The 15,627-nt window shown below is 45.6% G+C and overlaps 1 protein-coding gene across 12 annotated transcripts in view; it reads right to left on the bottom strand.

Moving 5' to 3' along the window:
• Nucleotides 1-15,627, bottom strand: part of CS (citrate synthase) — a 38,733-nt gene that overhangs the window by 12,768 nt on the left and 10,338 nt on the right. For 5 of the 12 annotated variants that reach the window (XM_063786552.1, XM_063786551.1, XM_063786550.1 and 2 more), the window contains 2 exons: nucleotides 2,183-2,233; nucleotides 1,504-1,611 (listed from right to left, as the gene is read on the bottom strand). In XM_063786552.1, the coding sequence (XP_063642622.1) occupies nucleotides 1,504-1,611; nucleotides 2,183-2,233 (159 nt within the window). Of the gene's footprint in view, nucleotides 1-1,503; nucleotides 1,612-2,182; nucleotides 2,234-7,201; nucleotides 7,365-14,185; nucleotides 14,269-14,493; nucleotides 14,612-14,976; nucleotides 15,086-15,408; nucleotides 15,608-15,627 lie in introns of those variants that run through there. The other 7 variants (XM_063786557.1, XM_063786562.1, XM_063786555.1 and 4 more) reach the window with 5 other exon arrangements.

The raw sequence follows: 15,627 nt of genomic DNA, 5'->3' as shown, positions 1-15,627 counted from the left end.
CTCACAGAGTCTGTCACTCAGGCTGCAGCACAGTGGCACAATCACGGCTTACTGCAGCCTTGACTGGCAGGCTCAGGTGATCCACCCACTTCAGCCTCCTGAGTAGCTGGGATTATAGGCACATGCCACCATGTCTGGCTAATTTTTTGTATTTCTTTTCTTTTTTTTTTTTTAAGAAATGGGGTTTAGGCCGGGTGCAGTGGCTCACGCCTGTAATCCCAGCACTTTGGGAGGCCAAGGCGGGCAGATCACGAGGTCAGGATATCGAGACCATCCTGGCCAACATGGTGAAACCCTGTCTCTACTAAAAATACAAAAATCAGCTGGGCGTGGTGGCGCGGGCCTGTAATCCCAGCTACTCAGGAGGCTGAGGCAGAAGAATCGCTTGAACCCGGGAGGCGGAGGTTGTAGTGAGCCGAGATCACGCCACTGTACTCCAGCCTGGTGTCTCAGTGAGACTCCGTCCCAAAAAAAAAAAAAAAAAAAAAAAAAAAAAGAAACAGGGTTTTGCCAGCCATGTTGCCAAGGCTGATCTTTTTTTTTTTTCCCCCTAGATGGAGTCTCACTCTTGCCCAGGCTGGAGTGCAATGGTGCAATCTCAGCTCACTGCAACCTCTGCCTCCTGGGTTTAAGTGATTCTCCTGCCTCAGGCTCCTGAGTAGCTGAGATTACAGTTGCCTGCCACCATGCCCAGCTAATTTTTATATTTTTTAGTAGAGACGGAGTTTTACCATGTTGGCCAGGCTGGTCTCGAACTCCTGACCTCAGATGAGCCACCCGCCTCAGCCTCCCAAAGTGCTGGGATTACAGGCATGAGCCACTGCAACAGGCCTGGAAATGAAATTTTTTAAGTTGAGAAATCACTATCTTTCTTTTTTGTTTGTTTTGGAGATAGGGTCTCCCTCTGTTGCCCAGGCTATACTACAGTGGCATAATCATGGCTCACTGCAGCCCTGAACTCCTGGGCTCAAGCAATCCTCCTGCCTTTGCCTCCCCAGTAGCTGGGACTACAGGGGCATCCCACCATCTCTGGCTAATTTTTTAAATTTTTCTTTCATAGAGATGGTATCTTCCTTTGTTGATCAAGCTGGTTGTTAACTCCTGGCCTCAAGTGATTCTCCATCTGCAGCCTCCCAAAATGTTGGGATAATAGGCATGAGCCATTGTGCCCTCTGTTTGATTCCTTTTCTTATTGTATTTCACTTTTTTTCTCCTGCCCACTCAACCACTCCCCAACATACCCTACCCTCAAATTCCAACCAATCAAAACAAACAGAATGAGTTCTAGTCTAGGAGAAGGGGATGGAGACCAATAAGCTAAAAACTGTTGAGAAACTATCAGCTGAGCTGCTCAGAATCTGAAGGATGGGGAAAAGTCATCCTAAAGCTGTCCTACAGGGCCTATGGGACAGAATGCTTTTGAATAGTCAGTGGAGAAAATGTTACTTTTGTTGAAGCACATTACAGAGCTACTTTTCCCAGCCAAAGCCACACAACCCTTACCATGTCCACAGTGATTTGGCCCACCACCGTCTTGCCATGTTGCTGCCTGAAGGTCTTAATTCTGGCCTGCTCCTTAGGTATCAGGTCAGCCAATATGTCTTTCAAATTCTAAAAAGAAAAGTAGAAGGACTAAGCAATGGTCTAAAAGTTTATTAGATTTCCTGCAAAGTAGGTGTGTCAAGAATTTGCTTTTTAGAAGCTGGCTTTATCTGCCAGGGAAGTCTGGTCAACTACTCTGCACAAATGAGGGTAAAAGAATTAGGCAGGGGGAGGAAGGAATGAGGAGTTAATGTTTAATGGGAACAGTTTCTCGGTTTGGGCAGACAAAAGTTCTGGAGATGGATGGTTGCACAATAATGTAAACATATCTACTGCCACTAAACCATATACTTAAAAATGATTAAAATGGTAAATTTTATGTTATGTATATTTTACACTACTTAAAACATTTAAAAGAATTAGGCAAACGTATTGATATTCCCATCTCACTATACCACTGAGTAAATTATTTGTTAAATAGTAATATAATAATAATAGCAGCTATAACAATAACAATAGTAACAAACACTTCCAGGAAATACTCAGGATAATAAGAGGCCAGGTGGTTGCCAAATCCTCTGCCCCAAGGTCAGGCTGGCCGCAATGATTCTTATTCTTAGTCTTCTTTTCCAAACCTTACCGTGGAGGAAGCACTGGCATGCCGGGCTGCAAGAACAAGACAAGATGCATTCTGCAAAGCAAAAAAGAGAACCTTATGTAACTGTTACCCCTCCCTCTTTTATATTAACAAGAAGGAATTACAGTGACTCAACCTCTCTCTCTTCATCTCAGCCTCTTAGGGCAGTTTGACATAAGAAAGCTGTAAAAGTCCCCAAACAGTTTGGAAGGAGTTACCACTATGGAGACAGCAGGAGGTTTAACTGCTTTTTTTCATCCATAGCTTCACTAGCATTCCTTGAAGACAGACTCTTTCCCATCATCTGGGTTCCAGAGCAGGGCGGTTATCAATATTTTTGAGTGACCCCAAGGAAAACGAATGAGGAAACTGAGCAATTACTTAACACTGCTGGTAAGATCTCTCCTGCACCTGGTCTTTCGACAGCACTTCAACCTCTCTAATCTGGGAAAGACCACAGGCAGAGGGCAGCCTTTCACAACGGTACTTCTGACCGTCCTGGAAAAAGCACAAAGATTATCTACAAAGAAGCTGACAGAAGACTACTCATTAGCAGAAATGGAAACTTGCAAAGTTTCTAAGAGTGTCAAAAGAAAATAATTAGTTTGGCTGGGCGCGGTAGCTCACGCCTGTAATCCCAGCACTTTGGGAGGCTGAGGCGGTGGATCACCTGAGGTCAGGAGTTCAAGACCAGCCTGGCCAACATGGTGAAACCCTGTCTCTACTAAAAATACAAAAATTAGCCAGGCGTGGTATGGGCAGGCAGCTGTAATCCCAGCTACTCAGGAGACTGAGGTGGGAGAATGGCTTAAACCTTGGAGGCAGAGGTTGCAGTGAGCCAAGATTGTGCCACTGCACTCCAGCCTGGGCAAATGAGCAAGACTCTGTCAAAAAAAAAAAAAAAAAAAAGAGAGAAAATAGTTTAGCTAGTTTATGCTTTTCTGTGTGTACAGGTAGTTTCTTTTTTCCTCAAATAAAAAATACATCTATGAGAAGATTGTTAAGTTGCAATAAAAGTTCCACACCAACTTTGTGAGTTTTCTTTTTCCTTTTCTTTATTTTTTTTGATACAGTTTCACTCTTGTTGCCCAGACTGGAGTGCAATGGCACAATCTCAGCTCACCGCAACCTCAGCCTTCTGGATTCAAGTGACTCTCCTGCCTTAGCCTCCCGAGTAGCTGGGATTACAGGCATGCACCACCACGCTTGGCTAATTTTTTTTGTATTTTTAGTAGAGACGGGGTTTCACCATGTTGGCCACACTGGTCTCAAACTCCTGACCTCAGGTGATCTGCCTGCCTTGGCCTCTCAAAGCACTGGGATTACAGGCGTAAGCCACCATGCCAGGCCATACACCAACTTTGAAATAAGATGACCAATCCGGTTACTAACTAGGAATACGGCCTGAGGCAAGGAAATTAATTTTTCTGTACTAGATTTTGAAAACAAATTGAGATAATCAAATTAAGCCTAAGTTTCCTGCTCTATAAAATGGCTCTAATACTCACCACACACCTCACAGAATAGTCCCATGATAACTAAATTACAGTGGACATAAAAAGTGCTTTGCAAACTTAGAAGATTACACACAGAAATAAACTAATCCTGGAGCAAGGCTGCACCTGTCCTTTTGTCAAAAGACCAGAGACACCTTTTCTAGTAACTACTGCACTGCTCTCTGTGCAAAAAATTGCTACCTGCCTGGGGTGAGAGTTCTATAGGGCTGAAGGCTTTTTAGAATTTTTTTTTTTTTTTTTTTTTTTGAGATGCAGTCTCATTCTGTCGCCCAGGCTGAAGTGCAGTGGCGTGATCTCTGGCTCCCGGGTTCAAGTGATTCTCATGCCTCAGCCTCCTGAGTAGCTGGGATTATAGGCACACGCCACCATGCTTGGCTAATTTTTGTATTTTTAGTAGAGACAGAGTTTCATCATGTTGTCCAGGCTGGTCTCAAACTCCTGACATCTGGTGATACGCCTACCTCGGCCTCCCAGATTTTTAGAATTTTAAAAATTTAGTTCCCCTATTTCTGTTGGGACAGAGAGGAGGAATGAAAAGAGGCCCTTCAGAAAGGTCACTCTTTCCCCCAGGCTGGAGTATAGTGGCATGTTAATAGCTCACTGTAGCCTTCAATTCCTGGGCTCAAGTGATACTTCCACCTCAGCCTCCTGAGTAGCCAGGATTACAGGCGCACATCACCAAGCCCAGCTAATTAAAAAAAAAATTTTTTTTTTAGAGATGGGGTCTTGCTATGTTGCCCAGGCTGGCCTCGAGTGATCCTGGGCTCAAGTGATCCTCCATTTTCAGCCTCCCAAAGTGCTGGGATTACAGGTATGCACCACTGCACCCAGACAGAAAAGATTACTTTTAAAAGAATCAATCCAAAGGTAAATTCAGAGAGCATAGACCAAGCCAGTATGTTCCTAAAGCAAACGAGGAACACCTCAACTTGTTACCAGGGCTGTCCTTAACTCCTTTTCTTAACTTCCTAAGGAGTCTCCTCTATCTTACTGAGGATCACTTGAGCAAGAAATAGGCAGCACAAACAGCCCTTCATAGCCCTTGCACCCTACATGGGCAAACAGGAAGCTGAACCCAGCACTGAAGATGTAACTTTGCCCTTTCTTTCACAAAAAAAGTGGGCAAAGAAAACATGTTAATAAGTTCAAACTATTGTTCTACAGAGTTAACCTTGTTCAAGCTATTACATGGTTTAGAGTCCCACAGATTCCCTATTAGAGAGGCCCCATGTCCCAGAGACTACATCAGCCCAGCAGGAGACCTTTTAATTGAGGGTGGTTGTTTGCTGTGGTGATTTTTTTTTAAATTTAATTTTTTTTTTTTTTTGAGACGGAGTCCCGCTATGTCACCCAGGCTGGAGTGCAGTGGTGCGATCTCAGCTCACTGCAAGCTCCACCTCCAAGGTTCAACACCATTCTCCTGCCTCAGGCTCCCAAGTAGCTGGGACTACAGGCGCCCGCCACCACGCCTGGCTAATTTTTTGTATTTTAGTAGAGACAGGGTTTCACTGTGTTAGCCAGGATGGTCTCGATCTCCTGACCTCGTGATCTGCCCGCCTCGGCCTCCCAAAGTGCTGGGATTACAGGCGTGAGCCACCGCGCCTGGCCAGCTAATTTTATCTTTTAAACTTTTCTTATAGAGACGGGGGTCTTGCTATGTTGCCCCGGCTGGCTTTGAACTCCTGGGCTCAAGCGATCTTCCTACCTCAGTCTCCCATAGTGCTGAGATTACCGGCATGAGCCACTGCAACCAGCTGACTTTCTGTTTTGTTTTGTTTTGAGACCGAGTCTTGCTCTGTTGCCCAGGCTGAGTGCAGCGGCTTGATCTTGGCTCACTGCAACCTCCGCCTCCAAGGTTCAAGCGATTCTCCTGCCTCAGCCTCGCGAGTAGCCAGGACTACATGCACCCGCCACCATGCCCAGCTAATTTTTGTAGTTTTTTAGTAGAGACAGGGTTTCACCACGTTGGCCAGGCTGGTCTCAAACTCCTGACCTCAAATGATCCACTTGCCTCAGCCTCCCAAAGTGCTGGGATTATAGGCATGAGCCACAGTGCCCGGAAGACTTTATGTTTTTTTGTTTGTTTGTTTGTTTTTGAGAAGGAGTCTCACACTGTCACCCAGGCTGGAGTGCAATGGCACGATCTTAGCTCATTGCAACCTCCCTCTCCCAGGTTCACACTATTCTCCCGCCTCAGCCTCCTGAGTAGCTAAGATTACAGGTGCACACCAACACACCCGGCTAATTTTTTGTATTTTTAGTAGAGATGGGGTTTCACTATGTTGGCCAGACTGGTCTCGAACTTCTGACCTCGTGATCCACCACCTCGGCCTCCCAAAGTGCTGGGATTACAGGCGTGAGCCACCGCGCTCAGCCTGATAGCCACTTTCTAGCACCGTTCGGTGTCAGGTTCAGTCATGTTTTTTGCTAAACCTGAAGCTTTAAAAAAAAAAAGTTATCAGAGGAATTTTAAAGGCAGCAATTCATTGGTAAGATTGCTCAAAAGGGTAGAGTAGAAAAAATTCAACTTAGGACAACTTTATCTAATGATGTAGAGTACAGAGCACTTAATTTGGAGTTAGGAAAGGAAGTCTGGGTTCTAGTCCTAGCTCCATTACTAATTAAGACAACCAAAGGAAAACAATGAACTACTATTTCTCTTCCCATTTCCATAATTAAGATAACACTTAAACTACTTAACTCAGAGTCTGATTCTCAGGCTCCAATAAGGACGTATATGCAAAAGTAGTCAAGTCTTGTTACTTAAAATGTGACCTCCTTGCCAGAAGTATTTACATTTCTTGGGCCTCAGACTTACTGAATCCAAACAGTTTAGATATGGAGTTACCAAAGACCAAGTCCTAAATTAACGTTCTGCCACTTTCCCACTGTGTTATCTTGGCTATGTAACCTAATTTCTAAGTCTCAGTTTTTACATTTCTAAAATGGTAATAATAAAAGCCAATTTCAGAGTAGTTAAGTAAACTAAGTAAAATAATTTTCATAAAAGCATCTAGAACAGTGCTTTGTGCATAGCTGAATTCAGTAAATATTTGTTTCTTACAAATGTGTTGGCCTATCACCTACCATCAAGTGTCAGAACTTCCTGGGAGTTGGATCCCAGGAAAGAGGCAGTCAAGCCTGAGGCAGAGGTGAATGGATAATTCCTTCCAGCTGTGGAATACAAAATAAAAGTCCCAATTTTCTTTCTTTCTTTTCTTTCTTTCTTTTTTTTTTTTTAACAGGCATCAAGGAAAAGATACTAGTTTTCTTTTTAAGGGCTTCTTGACCAAGAAGGGAGGCATCTCAGGGAGAGGAAACAAATTTAACTAACCCTGATGGCCACCAGCAGAGCAAATGGCTCTAGACAGGAGGTGCTTGAGGACTGTAACATCAAAGGCTACATTTCATTTCCTCTACCCCGTGGCTGCCAAAGAAAGCTGCTGAATGGCTCTGAACAGTACATTCAGGTTATGTTCATTGATGAGACAGGTAGATTACAAACCTCTGAATCATCCCTGAACTTCTACCTCCCAGATTCTCCCCTAATCCTGGAGGTGTGACAGTTGGGCTTTTGGCTTCTGGATGCATGCCACCTGTAGAGTCACCTTACTGGAACAGCAGCTCTCAGGAGAATCAGGCAGTCATCTCACTCAATAGGTCAGCTCCTTCATGGGGAGAGATGGAGAGGGCTACTTCCAAAGACAAGGGCCTGGCTCACAATGTCTGACAGCCAGTATTCTCTATAGGGTGGAGGTGGCGTTATCACAATCACGAAGAGGTTTTCCCCCCACAATCACTAAGAGCTCATTTGTTGCCACCCCTTACAAGAACTCCTCTAGTGAGTCGGCTATTATTGATAGAGGTGGGCTGTAGTCCTCAAATGTGGTAAGATGAAAAAATATAAAAATTAAAAGAGGCCAGGTATGGTGACTCACACCTTCCTTTGTTCTCCTCTGCCTTTGCCTCTTTAAAAAAGTTCTAAGTTGCGGCTGGGCACTGTGGCTCAAGCCTGTAATCCCAGCACTTTGGGAGGCCAAGGCAGGCAGATCACGGGGTCAGGAGATCAAGACCATCCTGGCTAACATGGTGAAACCCCGTCTCTATTAAAAAATACAAAAAATTAGCCAGGTGTGGTGGCAGGTGCCTGTAGTCCCAGCTACTTGGGAGGCTGAGGCAGGAGAAGCTCCGGGAGGCAAAGCCTGCAGCGAGCCGAGATTGTGCCACTGCACTCCAGCCTGGCTGACAGAGCAAGACTTGGTCTAAAAAAAAAAAAAAAAAAAAGTTCTAAGTTGCTAGCCAATCAGGACAAATACAAAATGTGAGGTCCCATTCCAGCCAATGGAAACTGGAACTGGACACAGCAGTAGAGTGGATGCGTCAGGGTATAAATGACCCTGTCTCCTTTGCTCGGTGTACTCTCTTGGCAAAACTGCTGGCGTGTACCCTTTCTGCAGAAAGTATAAAAATGGCCTTGATGGCCTGGCGCAGTGGCTCACGCCTGTAATCCCAGCACTTTGGGAGGCCAAGGCAGGCGGATCATGATGTCAGGAGATCGAGACCATCCTGGCTAACAGGGTGAAACCCCATCTCTACTAAAAAAAATACAAAAAAAAAAAAAAAAAAATTAGCCGGGCGTCATGGCGGGCGCCTGTAGTCCCAGCTACTCAGGAGGCTGAGGCAGGAGAATGGCGTGAACCTGGGAGGCAGAGCTTGCAGTGAGCCGAGTTTGCACCACTGCACTCCAGCCTGGGCGACAAAGCGAGACTCCGTCTCAAAAAAAAAAAGGCCTTGCTGAGCAAATTAAATTAAATTAATTAAATTTATGTTCAAGTGCTATTTCTTTACGGCACCAGGGAACAAGCATTTCAAACAGGAGGCTGAGGCAGAAGAATCGCTTGAACCCAGGTGGCTGAAACTGCAGTGAGCTGAGATTGTGCTACTGCACTCCAGCCTGGGCAACAGAGGAGACTCTGTCTCAAAAAACAAAACAAAACAAAAAAAGCCCACTTACTCAATATAGGTTATTTTCCTCTTACTCCTTAGCCTATTACCATCACTGTTTCACATCTAGCACCCTCACCCTACAGTCAAGAAGCCAAATTTTCTTTGATTCTCCATCCTAGGTACATCCAGACTCTCTCTGTCCTTCTGCATATCCAGGATATGTCCTACCACATATCCACATAACCAACATTAAAACCTTGGGGGAGGCTGGGCGCAGTGGCTCATGCCTATAATCCCAACATTTCTGAATTAAAAAGCAAGACTCTGTCTCTACAAAAAATAATTTAAAAAATTAGAAAACAGGCTGGACACGGTGGCTCACGCCTGTAATCCCAACACCTTGGGAGGCCAAGGTGGGTGGATCACCTGATGTCAGGAGTTCAAGACCAGCCTGGCCAACATGGTGACACCCCATCTCTACTAAAAATACAAAAATTAGCCAGGTGTGGTGGCACATGCCTGTAGTCCCAGCTACTTGGGAGGCTGAGGCAGAATCGCCTGGACCTGGGAGATGGAGGTTGCAGTGAGCTGAGATTGCGCCACTGCACTCCAGCCTGGGTGACAGAGCAAGACTCCGTCTCAAAATAATAATACTAAAAAAAATTAGAAAACAAAACAGAAAAACCTTGCGGAAGAAGCTCCTGATATTAACAGGGACTTCGTCCTTCATCAACAAAAGATCAGAGCTTGCCAAGCCAGCAGGACTGGCTTAGCTGATGGAGCAAACACAATACACTAATAACCAGTAGGAAAAAATCCTGTACTACAGACACTTCCAATGCAGAAGGAACAACTTGCATTCAGAGAACACGAACACAAATAGGACAAAGGCTCCTCTCTCCCCAGAACCAGGTCAGAGAACTAAAGCCATTTAATGTGTGTGTTTCACAACGGTGATACTGGAAGTCGGTTTGGCACTACATGGTCAGGCCACTTAAAAGCCTGAGCAATCTACAGATTTCATACTTTGACCTCCTTCATACTTACAGACATTTCCTTAATAATTCTACCTAACTGTCATTTTCCAACAGTCTCTTCACGTGAATAGTCACCGATCACAGCTGGGTGCAGTGGCTCATGCCTGTAATCCCAGCACTTTGGGAGGCCAAGCTAGGCCGATCACCTGAGGTGAGGGGTTCAAGACCAGTCTGGCCAAGATGGTGAAACTCTGTCTCTACTAAAAATGCAAAAATTAGTCAGGCGTGGTGGCGCACACCTGTAATCTCAGCTAACCGGGAAGCTGAGAAAGGACAATTGCTTGAACCCAGGAGGCAGAGGTTGCAGTGAGCCGAGATCATGCCACTGTACTCCAGCCTGGGCGACAGAGCAAGACTCTGTCTCAAAAAAAAAAAAAAAAAAAAAAAAAAGATGCACCGATCACTCAGTAAGGAGGACTGCAAAAGATACTCCTCCAGCTTCCATCTTCAGAAAGGAATCACAAGTCTATTTTTGTTTTTTGAGACAGAGTCTCTATCACCCAGGCTGGAGTGCAGTGGTGCGATCTTGGCTCACTGAAACCTCCACCCCCTGGGTTCAAGCGATTCTCCTGCCTCAGCCTCCCGAGTAGCTGGGATTATAGGTGCCTGCCACCATGCCCAGCCAGGAATCGCAAGTATTAAACTTTCCTTTCAGTAGGAACACTTACTGTTCTTTTGTTGAGACGAGTCTCACTCTATTGCCCAGGCTGGAGTGCAGTGGCATGATCTCAGCTCACTGCAACCTCTGCCACCCAGATTCAAGTGATTCTTGTGCCTCAGCTTCCCTAGTAGCTGGGATTACAGGCAGCTGCCACCACAATTGGCTAATTTTTGTATTTTTAGTAGAGACAGGGTTTCACCAAGTTGGCCAGGCTGGTCTCGAACTCCTGACCTCAAGTGATCTGCCCACCTCAGTCTCCCAAAAGGCTGGGATTACAGGCGTGAGCCACTGTGCCTGGCCAACACTTATTGTACTTTAATTTAATGAACTTTTTTTTTTTTTAAGAGACAAGGTCTTGCTATGTTGCCAGGCTGATCTCAAACTACTGGGCTCAAGTGATCCTCCTACCTCAGCCTCCCAAAGCGCTGGAATTATAGACATAAGCCATCATGCCTAGCTAATAAATATTTCTTGGCCGGGCACGGTGGCTCATGCCTGTAATCCCAGCATTTTGGGAGGCTGAGGCGGGTGGATCACGAGGTCAGGAGTTCAAGACCATCCTGGCCAACATGGTGAAACCCCATCTCTACTAAAAATACAAAAATTAGCCCGGCATGGTGGCATGTGCCTGTAGTCCCAGCTACTAGGGAGGCTGAGGCAGGAGAATAGCTTGCTTGAACCCGGGAGGCAGAGGTTGCAGTGAGCCGAGATCACACCACTGCACGCCAGCCTGGGTGACAGAGCGAGACTCCATCTCAAGAAAAAAAAAAAATTCTTGAACACCTACTTATTATGTGTACACTAAGTATATACTAGTGAATAAAGAATATAGGATCTGTCATCATAATACTTTCTCAGGAATTAGAAACTATTCCCTTACTTCTGCTAGAAGTTCTTAGAAGTTTTACGGCCGGGCGCGGCAGCTCACGCCTGTAATCCCAGCACTTTGGGAGGTGGAGGCGGGCGGATCACGAGGTCAGGAGATCGAGACCATCCTGGCTAACACGGTGAAACCCTGTCTCTACTAAAAATACAAAAAATTAGCGGGGCGAGGTGGTGGGCGCCTACAGTCCCAGCTACTCGGGAGGCTGAGGCAGGAGAATGGCGTGAACCCCAGAGGCGGATCTTCCAGTAAGCCGGGATCGAGCCACCGCACTCTAGCCTAGGCGACAGAGCGAAACTCTGTCTCAAAAAAAAAAAAAAAAAAAAAAAAAGAAGTTCTTACAAGTTTTAACTCCCTGACACTTTAGGGATTTACAAGAAACTTTTCCAGATCCCATCCTACTCTGCAGAATTATAATCTGAAGGTAGGATCCAGGAAACTGCAACATAAGCAAGCATTACAGGTGACAATGCCCACTGTGAGTTTACAGACCTTTTAAAATAGCATCATGTTAAAAGAAATACAGAGGGCTGGGTGCAGTGGCTCACGCCTGTAATCTCAGCACTTTGGGAAGCTGAGACTGGTGGATTGCTTGAGCCCAGGAGTTCGAAACCAGCCTGGACAACATGGCAAAACACTGTCTCTAAAAAAACTACCAAAAAATTAGCCAGGCGTGGCTGTGGGTGCCTGTGGTCCCAGCTACTCGGGAGGATTGCTTGGGCCCATGAGGTTGAGGCTGTAGTAATAGCAAGCCATGTTCGCACCACTGCACTCCAGCCCCACCCCCCAAAAAAAACCCAAAACAGAGAACTAAGGAATTTGTGCAGTTGAAGCACAGTTGAAGCCAGAACTGAAAGATAATCAGATGCTAAGAAAGATCTATTGCTACAGTTGCCTCATTACGGTTTTAAATTCCACATCCTACTCTGTTGCATAAAGTATTGACACAGGGCAGAAAGAATCATTGTGTGGCTTTATTGAAATCCACCAAGTCTGGTTTCCCTTCTGGGGCCCCTTGGATTTTAAGTCAGGAATGCCAACTCTATCGCTGCTACCTACCATACTATTCTTGCTGCTTCCCCATGCATTCATTCACCTGCTACCAACCTAAAGGCCACTGGGAAGACCAAATGCAGTCATCTCACCACTAACACCCCATAAGGCTTCCCCTGCCATTCTAGTATCAAGGAATCACCATTACTTTGGGTAGGCTGATAGTCAAAGTGAAGGCACAGAGATATGAGCCCTTACCTTTAAAAAATTTGGGCTTTAAAACCTAACTAAATATTTTGCAGGACAAAACCAACTTGGTTTTGTTGAACCCAATTTCTGAGTAGGACTTATACAGGTGATGCTGTACAGTGGTATAAGTCCAATGTAAAGAAACCATTGGTTCCTTTGCATTTAAGTGTCTTGAAAAAGTCTAGAAGTAATCTAGAAACATCTTTGAATTGATTTACTCAGTTTCAAACATACTAGCTTGGGGAAGCAATTTTCAGCGGCTCAAGAGACAGTTCCCTTTAGCTAGGGTTGGTTAAGCATGTTGACTTCAAAAGTCCAGAAGTGAACTGTAGCCCTACTTCAATTCCTAGCCCAAATCCAAACCCAGATCATCTGGGAAAAGACATTTTTGATGTCACAAAACTGAGTCACCCACAGATAATACTAAGGCCATTGCTTAGCATTAATGCATTTGGATAAACAAGAAGTCAAATAATCTCAAAGCTCTCTGAATTGGCTTCTCTCTAACTCAGGTGTTTTAAATTATGTGACATTTAAATTATGTGACAGTGAGAGTAGAACAATAGAACAATGACTAATTCACATGTTGTCTCCTAGTAAGGTTAAAAAAATTCGCCAGTCTGGCCAATATGGTGAAACCCCGTCTCTACCAAAAATACAAAAAATTAGCTGGGCGTGGTGGTGCACACCTGCTAACCCCAGCTACTCAGGAGGCTGAGTCACGAGAATCGCTTGAGCCTGGGAGGCAGAGGTTACAGTGAGCGGAGATTACGCCACTGCACTCCAGCCTGAGTGACAGAGTAAGACTCTGTCTCAAAACAAAAAAAAATTTCTTCTCAGAAAAGTAAAACTACACCTGACGCTGAGACTCAAAGTGGTAAGAGTCAGTTCTCCCTGGTAAGAAATTACTGCCTCCCAAAGTCTACCTTACTAGCAAAAGTAAAATTACCAATTATGACTACCATTATCCACAGGCTAATCTAGAAAGCACAGGCAGGTGCTAGCAATGCTGACAAGCCAACAAGCTTCTTGGTACCCTGGTCATATTGCTTATTTCTCAGGAGATTTCCAGTCCAATAAACTCATTATTGGGCTTTGCTACCCCCCCGCCCTTTTTTTTCTCTTTGAAACGGAGTTTCGCTCTTGTTGCCCAGGCTGGAGTGCAATGGAGCGATCTGGGCTCACCACAACATCCGCCTCCCGGGTTTGAGCGATCCTCCTGCCTCAGCCTCCCAAGTAGCTATGATTACAGGCATGTGCCACCATGTCTGGCTAATTTTGTATTTTTCGTAGAGATGAGGTTTCTCCATGTTGGTCAGGCTGGTCTCAAATTCCCGACCTCAGGTGATCCACCCTCCTCTGCCTCCCAAAGTGCTGAGATTACAGGTGTGAGCCACTGCACCTGACCTACTTTTAAGGGTCAAAAGCCTTCTAATGGCTTTCAACTGATAGGTTACTAGGATCGTCAGACCATCTCTAACAGGAAAATAATGGTACCATAATTATGTAGCTCTGTCATCCCAAAAGTGTTCTGAGCTTCCCTATGGGCTTAAGGAGGAAAATAAATTCAATAGGTAAATCCCAAGGCTTTTTCACATTCACTGCAGGGTTAGACTATCTGGTCTGGGTTAGCAGCTCAGAAATGAGCTAATTATAGTGTCCCCCATTCTGCCAAAACGCTATCTAGAACTTGCTTCATTTCCCAAGAGGTTTCCTTACCCTTTTCCCCAGCAGCAGGAGAAGCAACAGCCAAGTAAGACAAGCATCTCCCAAATGCTCAGCTAGTACTTGCCACTGGGTGCCTGGAAGAACCAAGGTAAATCTTACAAGTTTCACTTTGTGCCAACCATGAAAAATAACGCACAGCAGGCCAGGTGCAGTGGTTCACACCTGTAATCCCAGCACTTTGGGAGGCCGAGGCAGGAAGATTACTTGAGCTCAGGAGTTCAAGACCAGCCTGGGCAACATAAGGAGACGCTGCCTCTACTAAAAATCAAAAAAGATTAGCCAGGCGTGGCGGTGCACACCTGTGGTCCCAGCTACTCGGGAAGCTGAAGTGGGAGGATTGCTTGAGCCCAGGAGGTGGAGGCTGCAGGGAGCCTTGGTCACACCACAAGACTCCAGCTTGAGTGACAGAGCAATATCCTGTCTCAAAAAAAAAAAAAAAAAAATTACATACAGCAAGCCAAAACCATCCTAAGGCTTTCCTTTCCTTCAGATGCTGTCAGCTTTAAATTATCCGCAGGAAAAACTAAGTTCTTTGCAGAAGTCAAGGTCACTTGTGGGACTGTCCCCTGCTTGGATTAGAGGGCTGGGACTCCCTCAGCACATCAGTTTCTGTCTAAAAGGGCCAAGTTACTTAGAACTAAAAGTACTGCAATTTGAAATTGAAGGCATCATTACCTGCAACAGTATTTCTATGTCCCAAAAGGCAATCAATACCAAGTAAAGGACCCCAAAGAAGGAGAGAAAGTTCCTGGATAAAGTAGACTTAAGATCAACGGCATAACCTGGGTAAGCAAGTAGTATGACGGTCATGTGACCTTGGCATTAGTATCTCTTGCCGAGGATCTTCATTTATTGGCTTGCAGTTTGGTGGAAACACCTTTCTGGTTCTTTCTGCAATCATGTATGATAGTCATGCAGGAGGCTGTACAGAAGTGCTCCACCCCACCCAAGCTCCTCCTATATAAAAAGTGCAAGAGTCCCAAGGACAAAGAGGAGGCCCTGAAGGACCCACTCTTGTGCTCGGCGTGGTCACCGAAGGCTTAAATAATAGGCTTGGAGAAATGGAAACAGGCAGTTCGGGAACTGACAAGGCCCTTCCTACAAAGCAGAGGACGAAATTAGCCACTGCTCCAGAGTGAGCACGTATCTTCACTCCCGCTCCCTCCACCAAACTGACTGTAACTCCAGTGGAACATCACATCTCTAGTCTCTACCAGAGGTTCCTGTCTCGGCTCCTTGCTATTTCAGAGCCACGCATCCCTTCCCCTTTCATTTCAGACATGCGGGGTGACAGCAGGGTCGGCCTCCTCACGCGCTCTGGACTGCGGGCCGAGGGCGGGCGGCGTGCACTTCACCCCCAGGAGCCAGAAGGGAAGCGCGGCACATGGTCCTGTAGCTTCACGCAGGGCTGGCGGCCAGCCAAGCGCAGGGCC

The sequence above is a fragment of the Pan troglodytes genome, chromosome 10, assembly GCF_028858775.2.
Source record: "Pan troglodytes isolate AG18354 chromosome 10, NHGRI_mPanTro3-v2.0_pri, whole genome shotgun sequence".
Taxonomy (NCBI): Eukaryota; Metazoa; Chordata; class Mammalia; order Primates; family Hominidae; genus Pan; species Pan troglodytes.
Note: the sequence above shows the minus strand (reverse complement) of the source record. Positions and strands in the feature narration are given on the sequence as shown.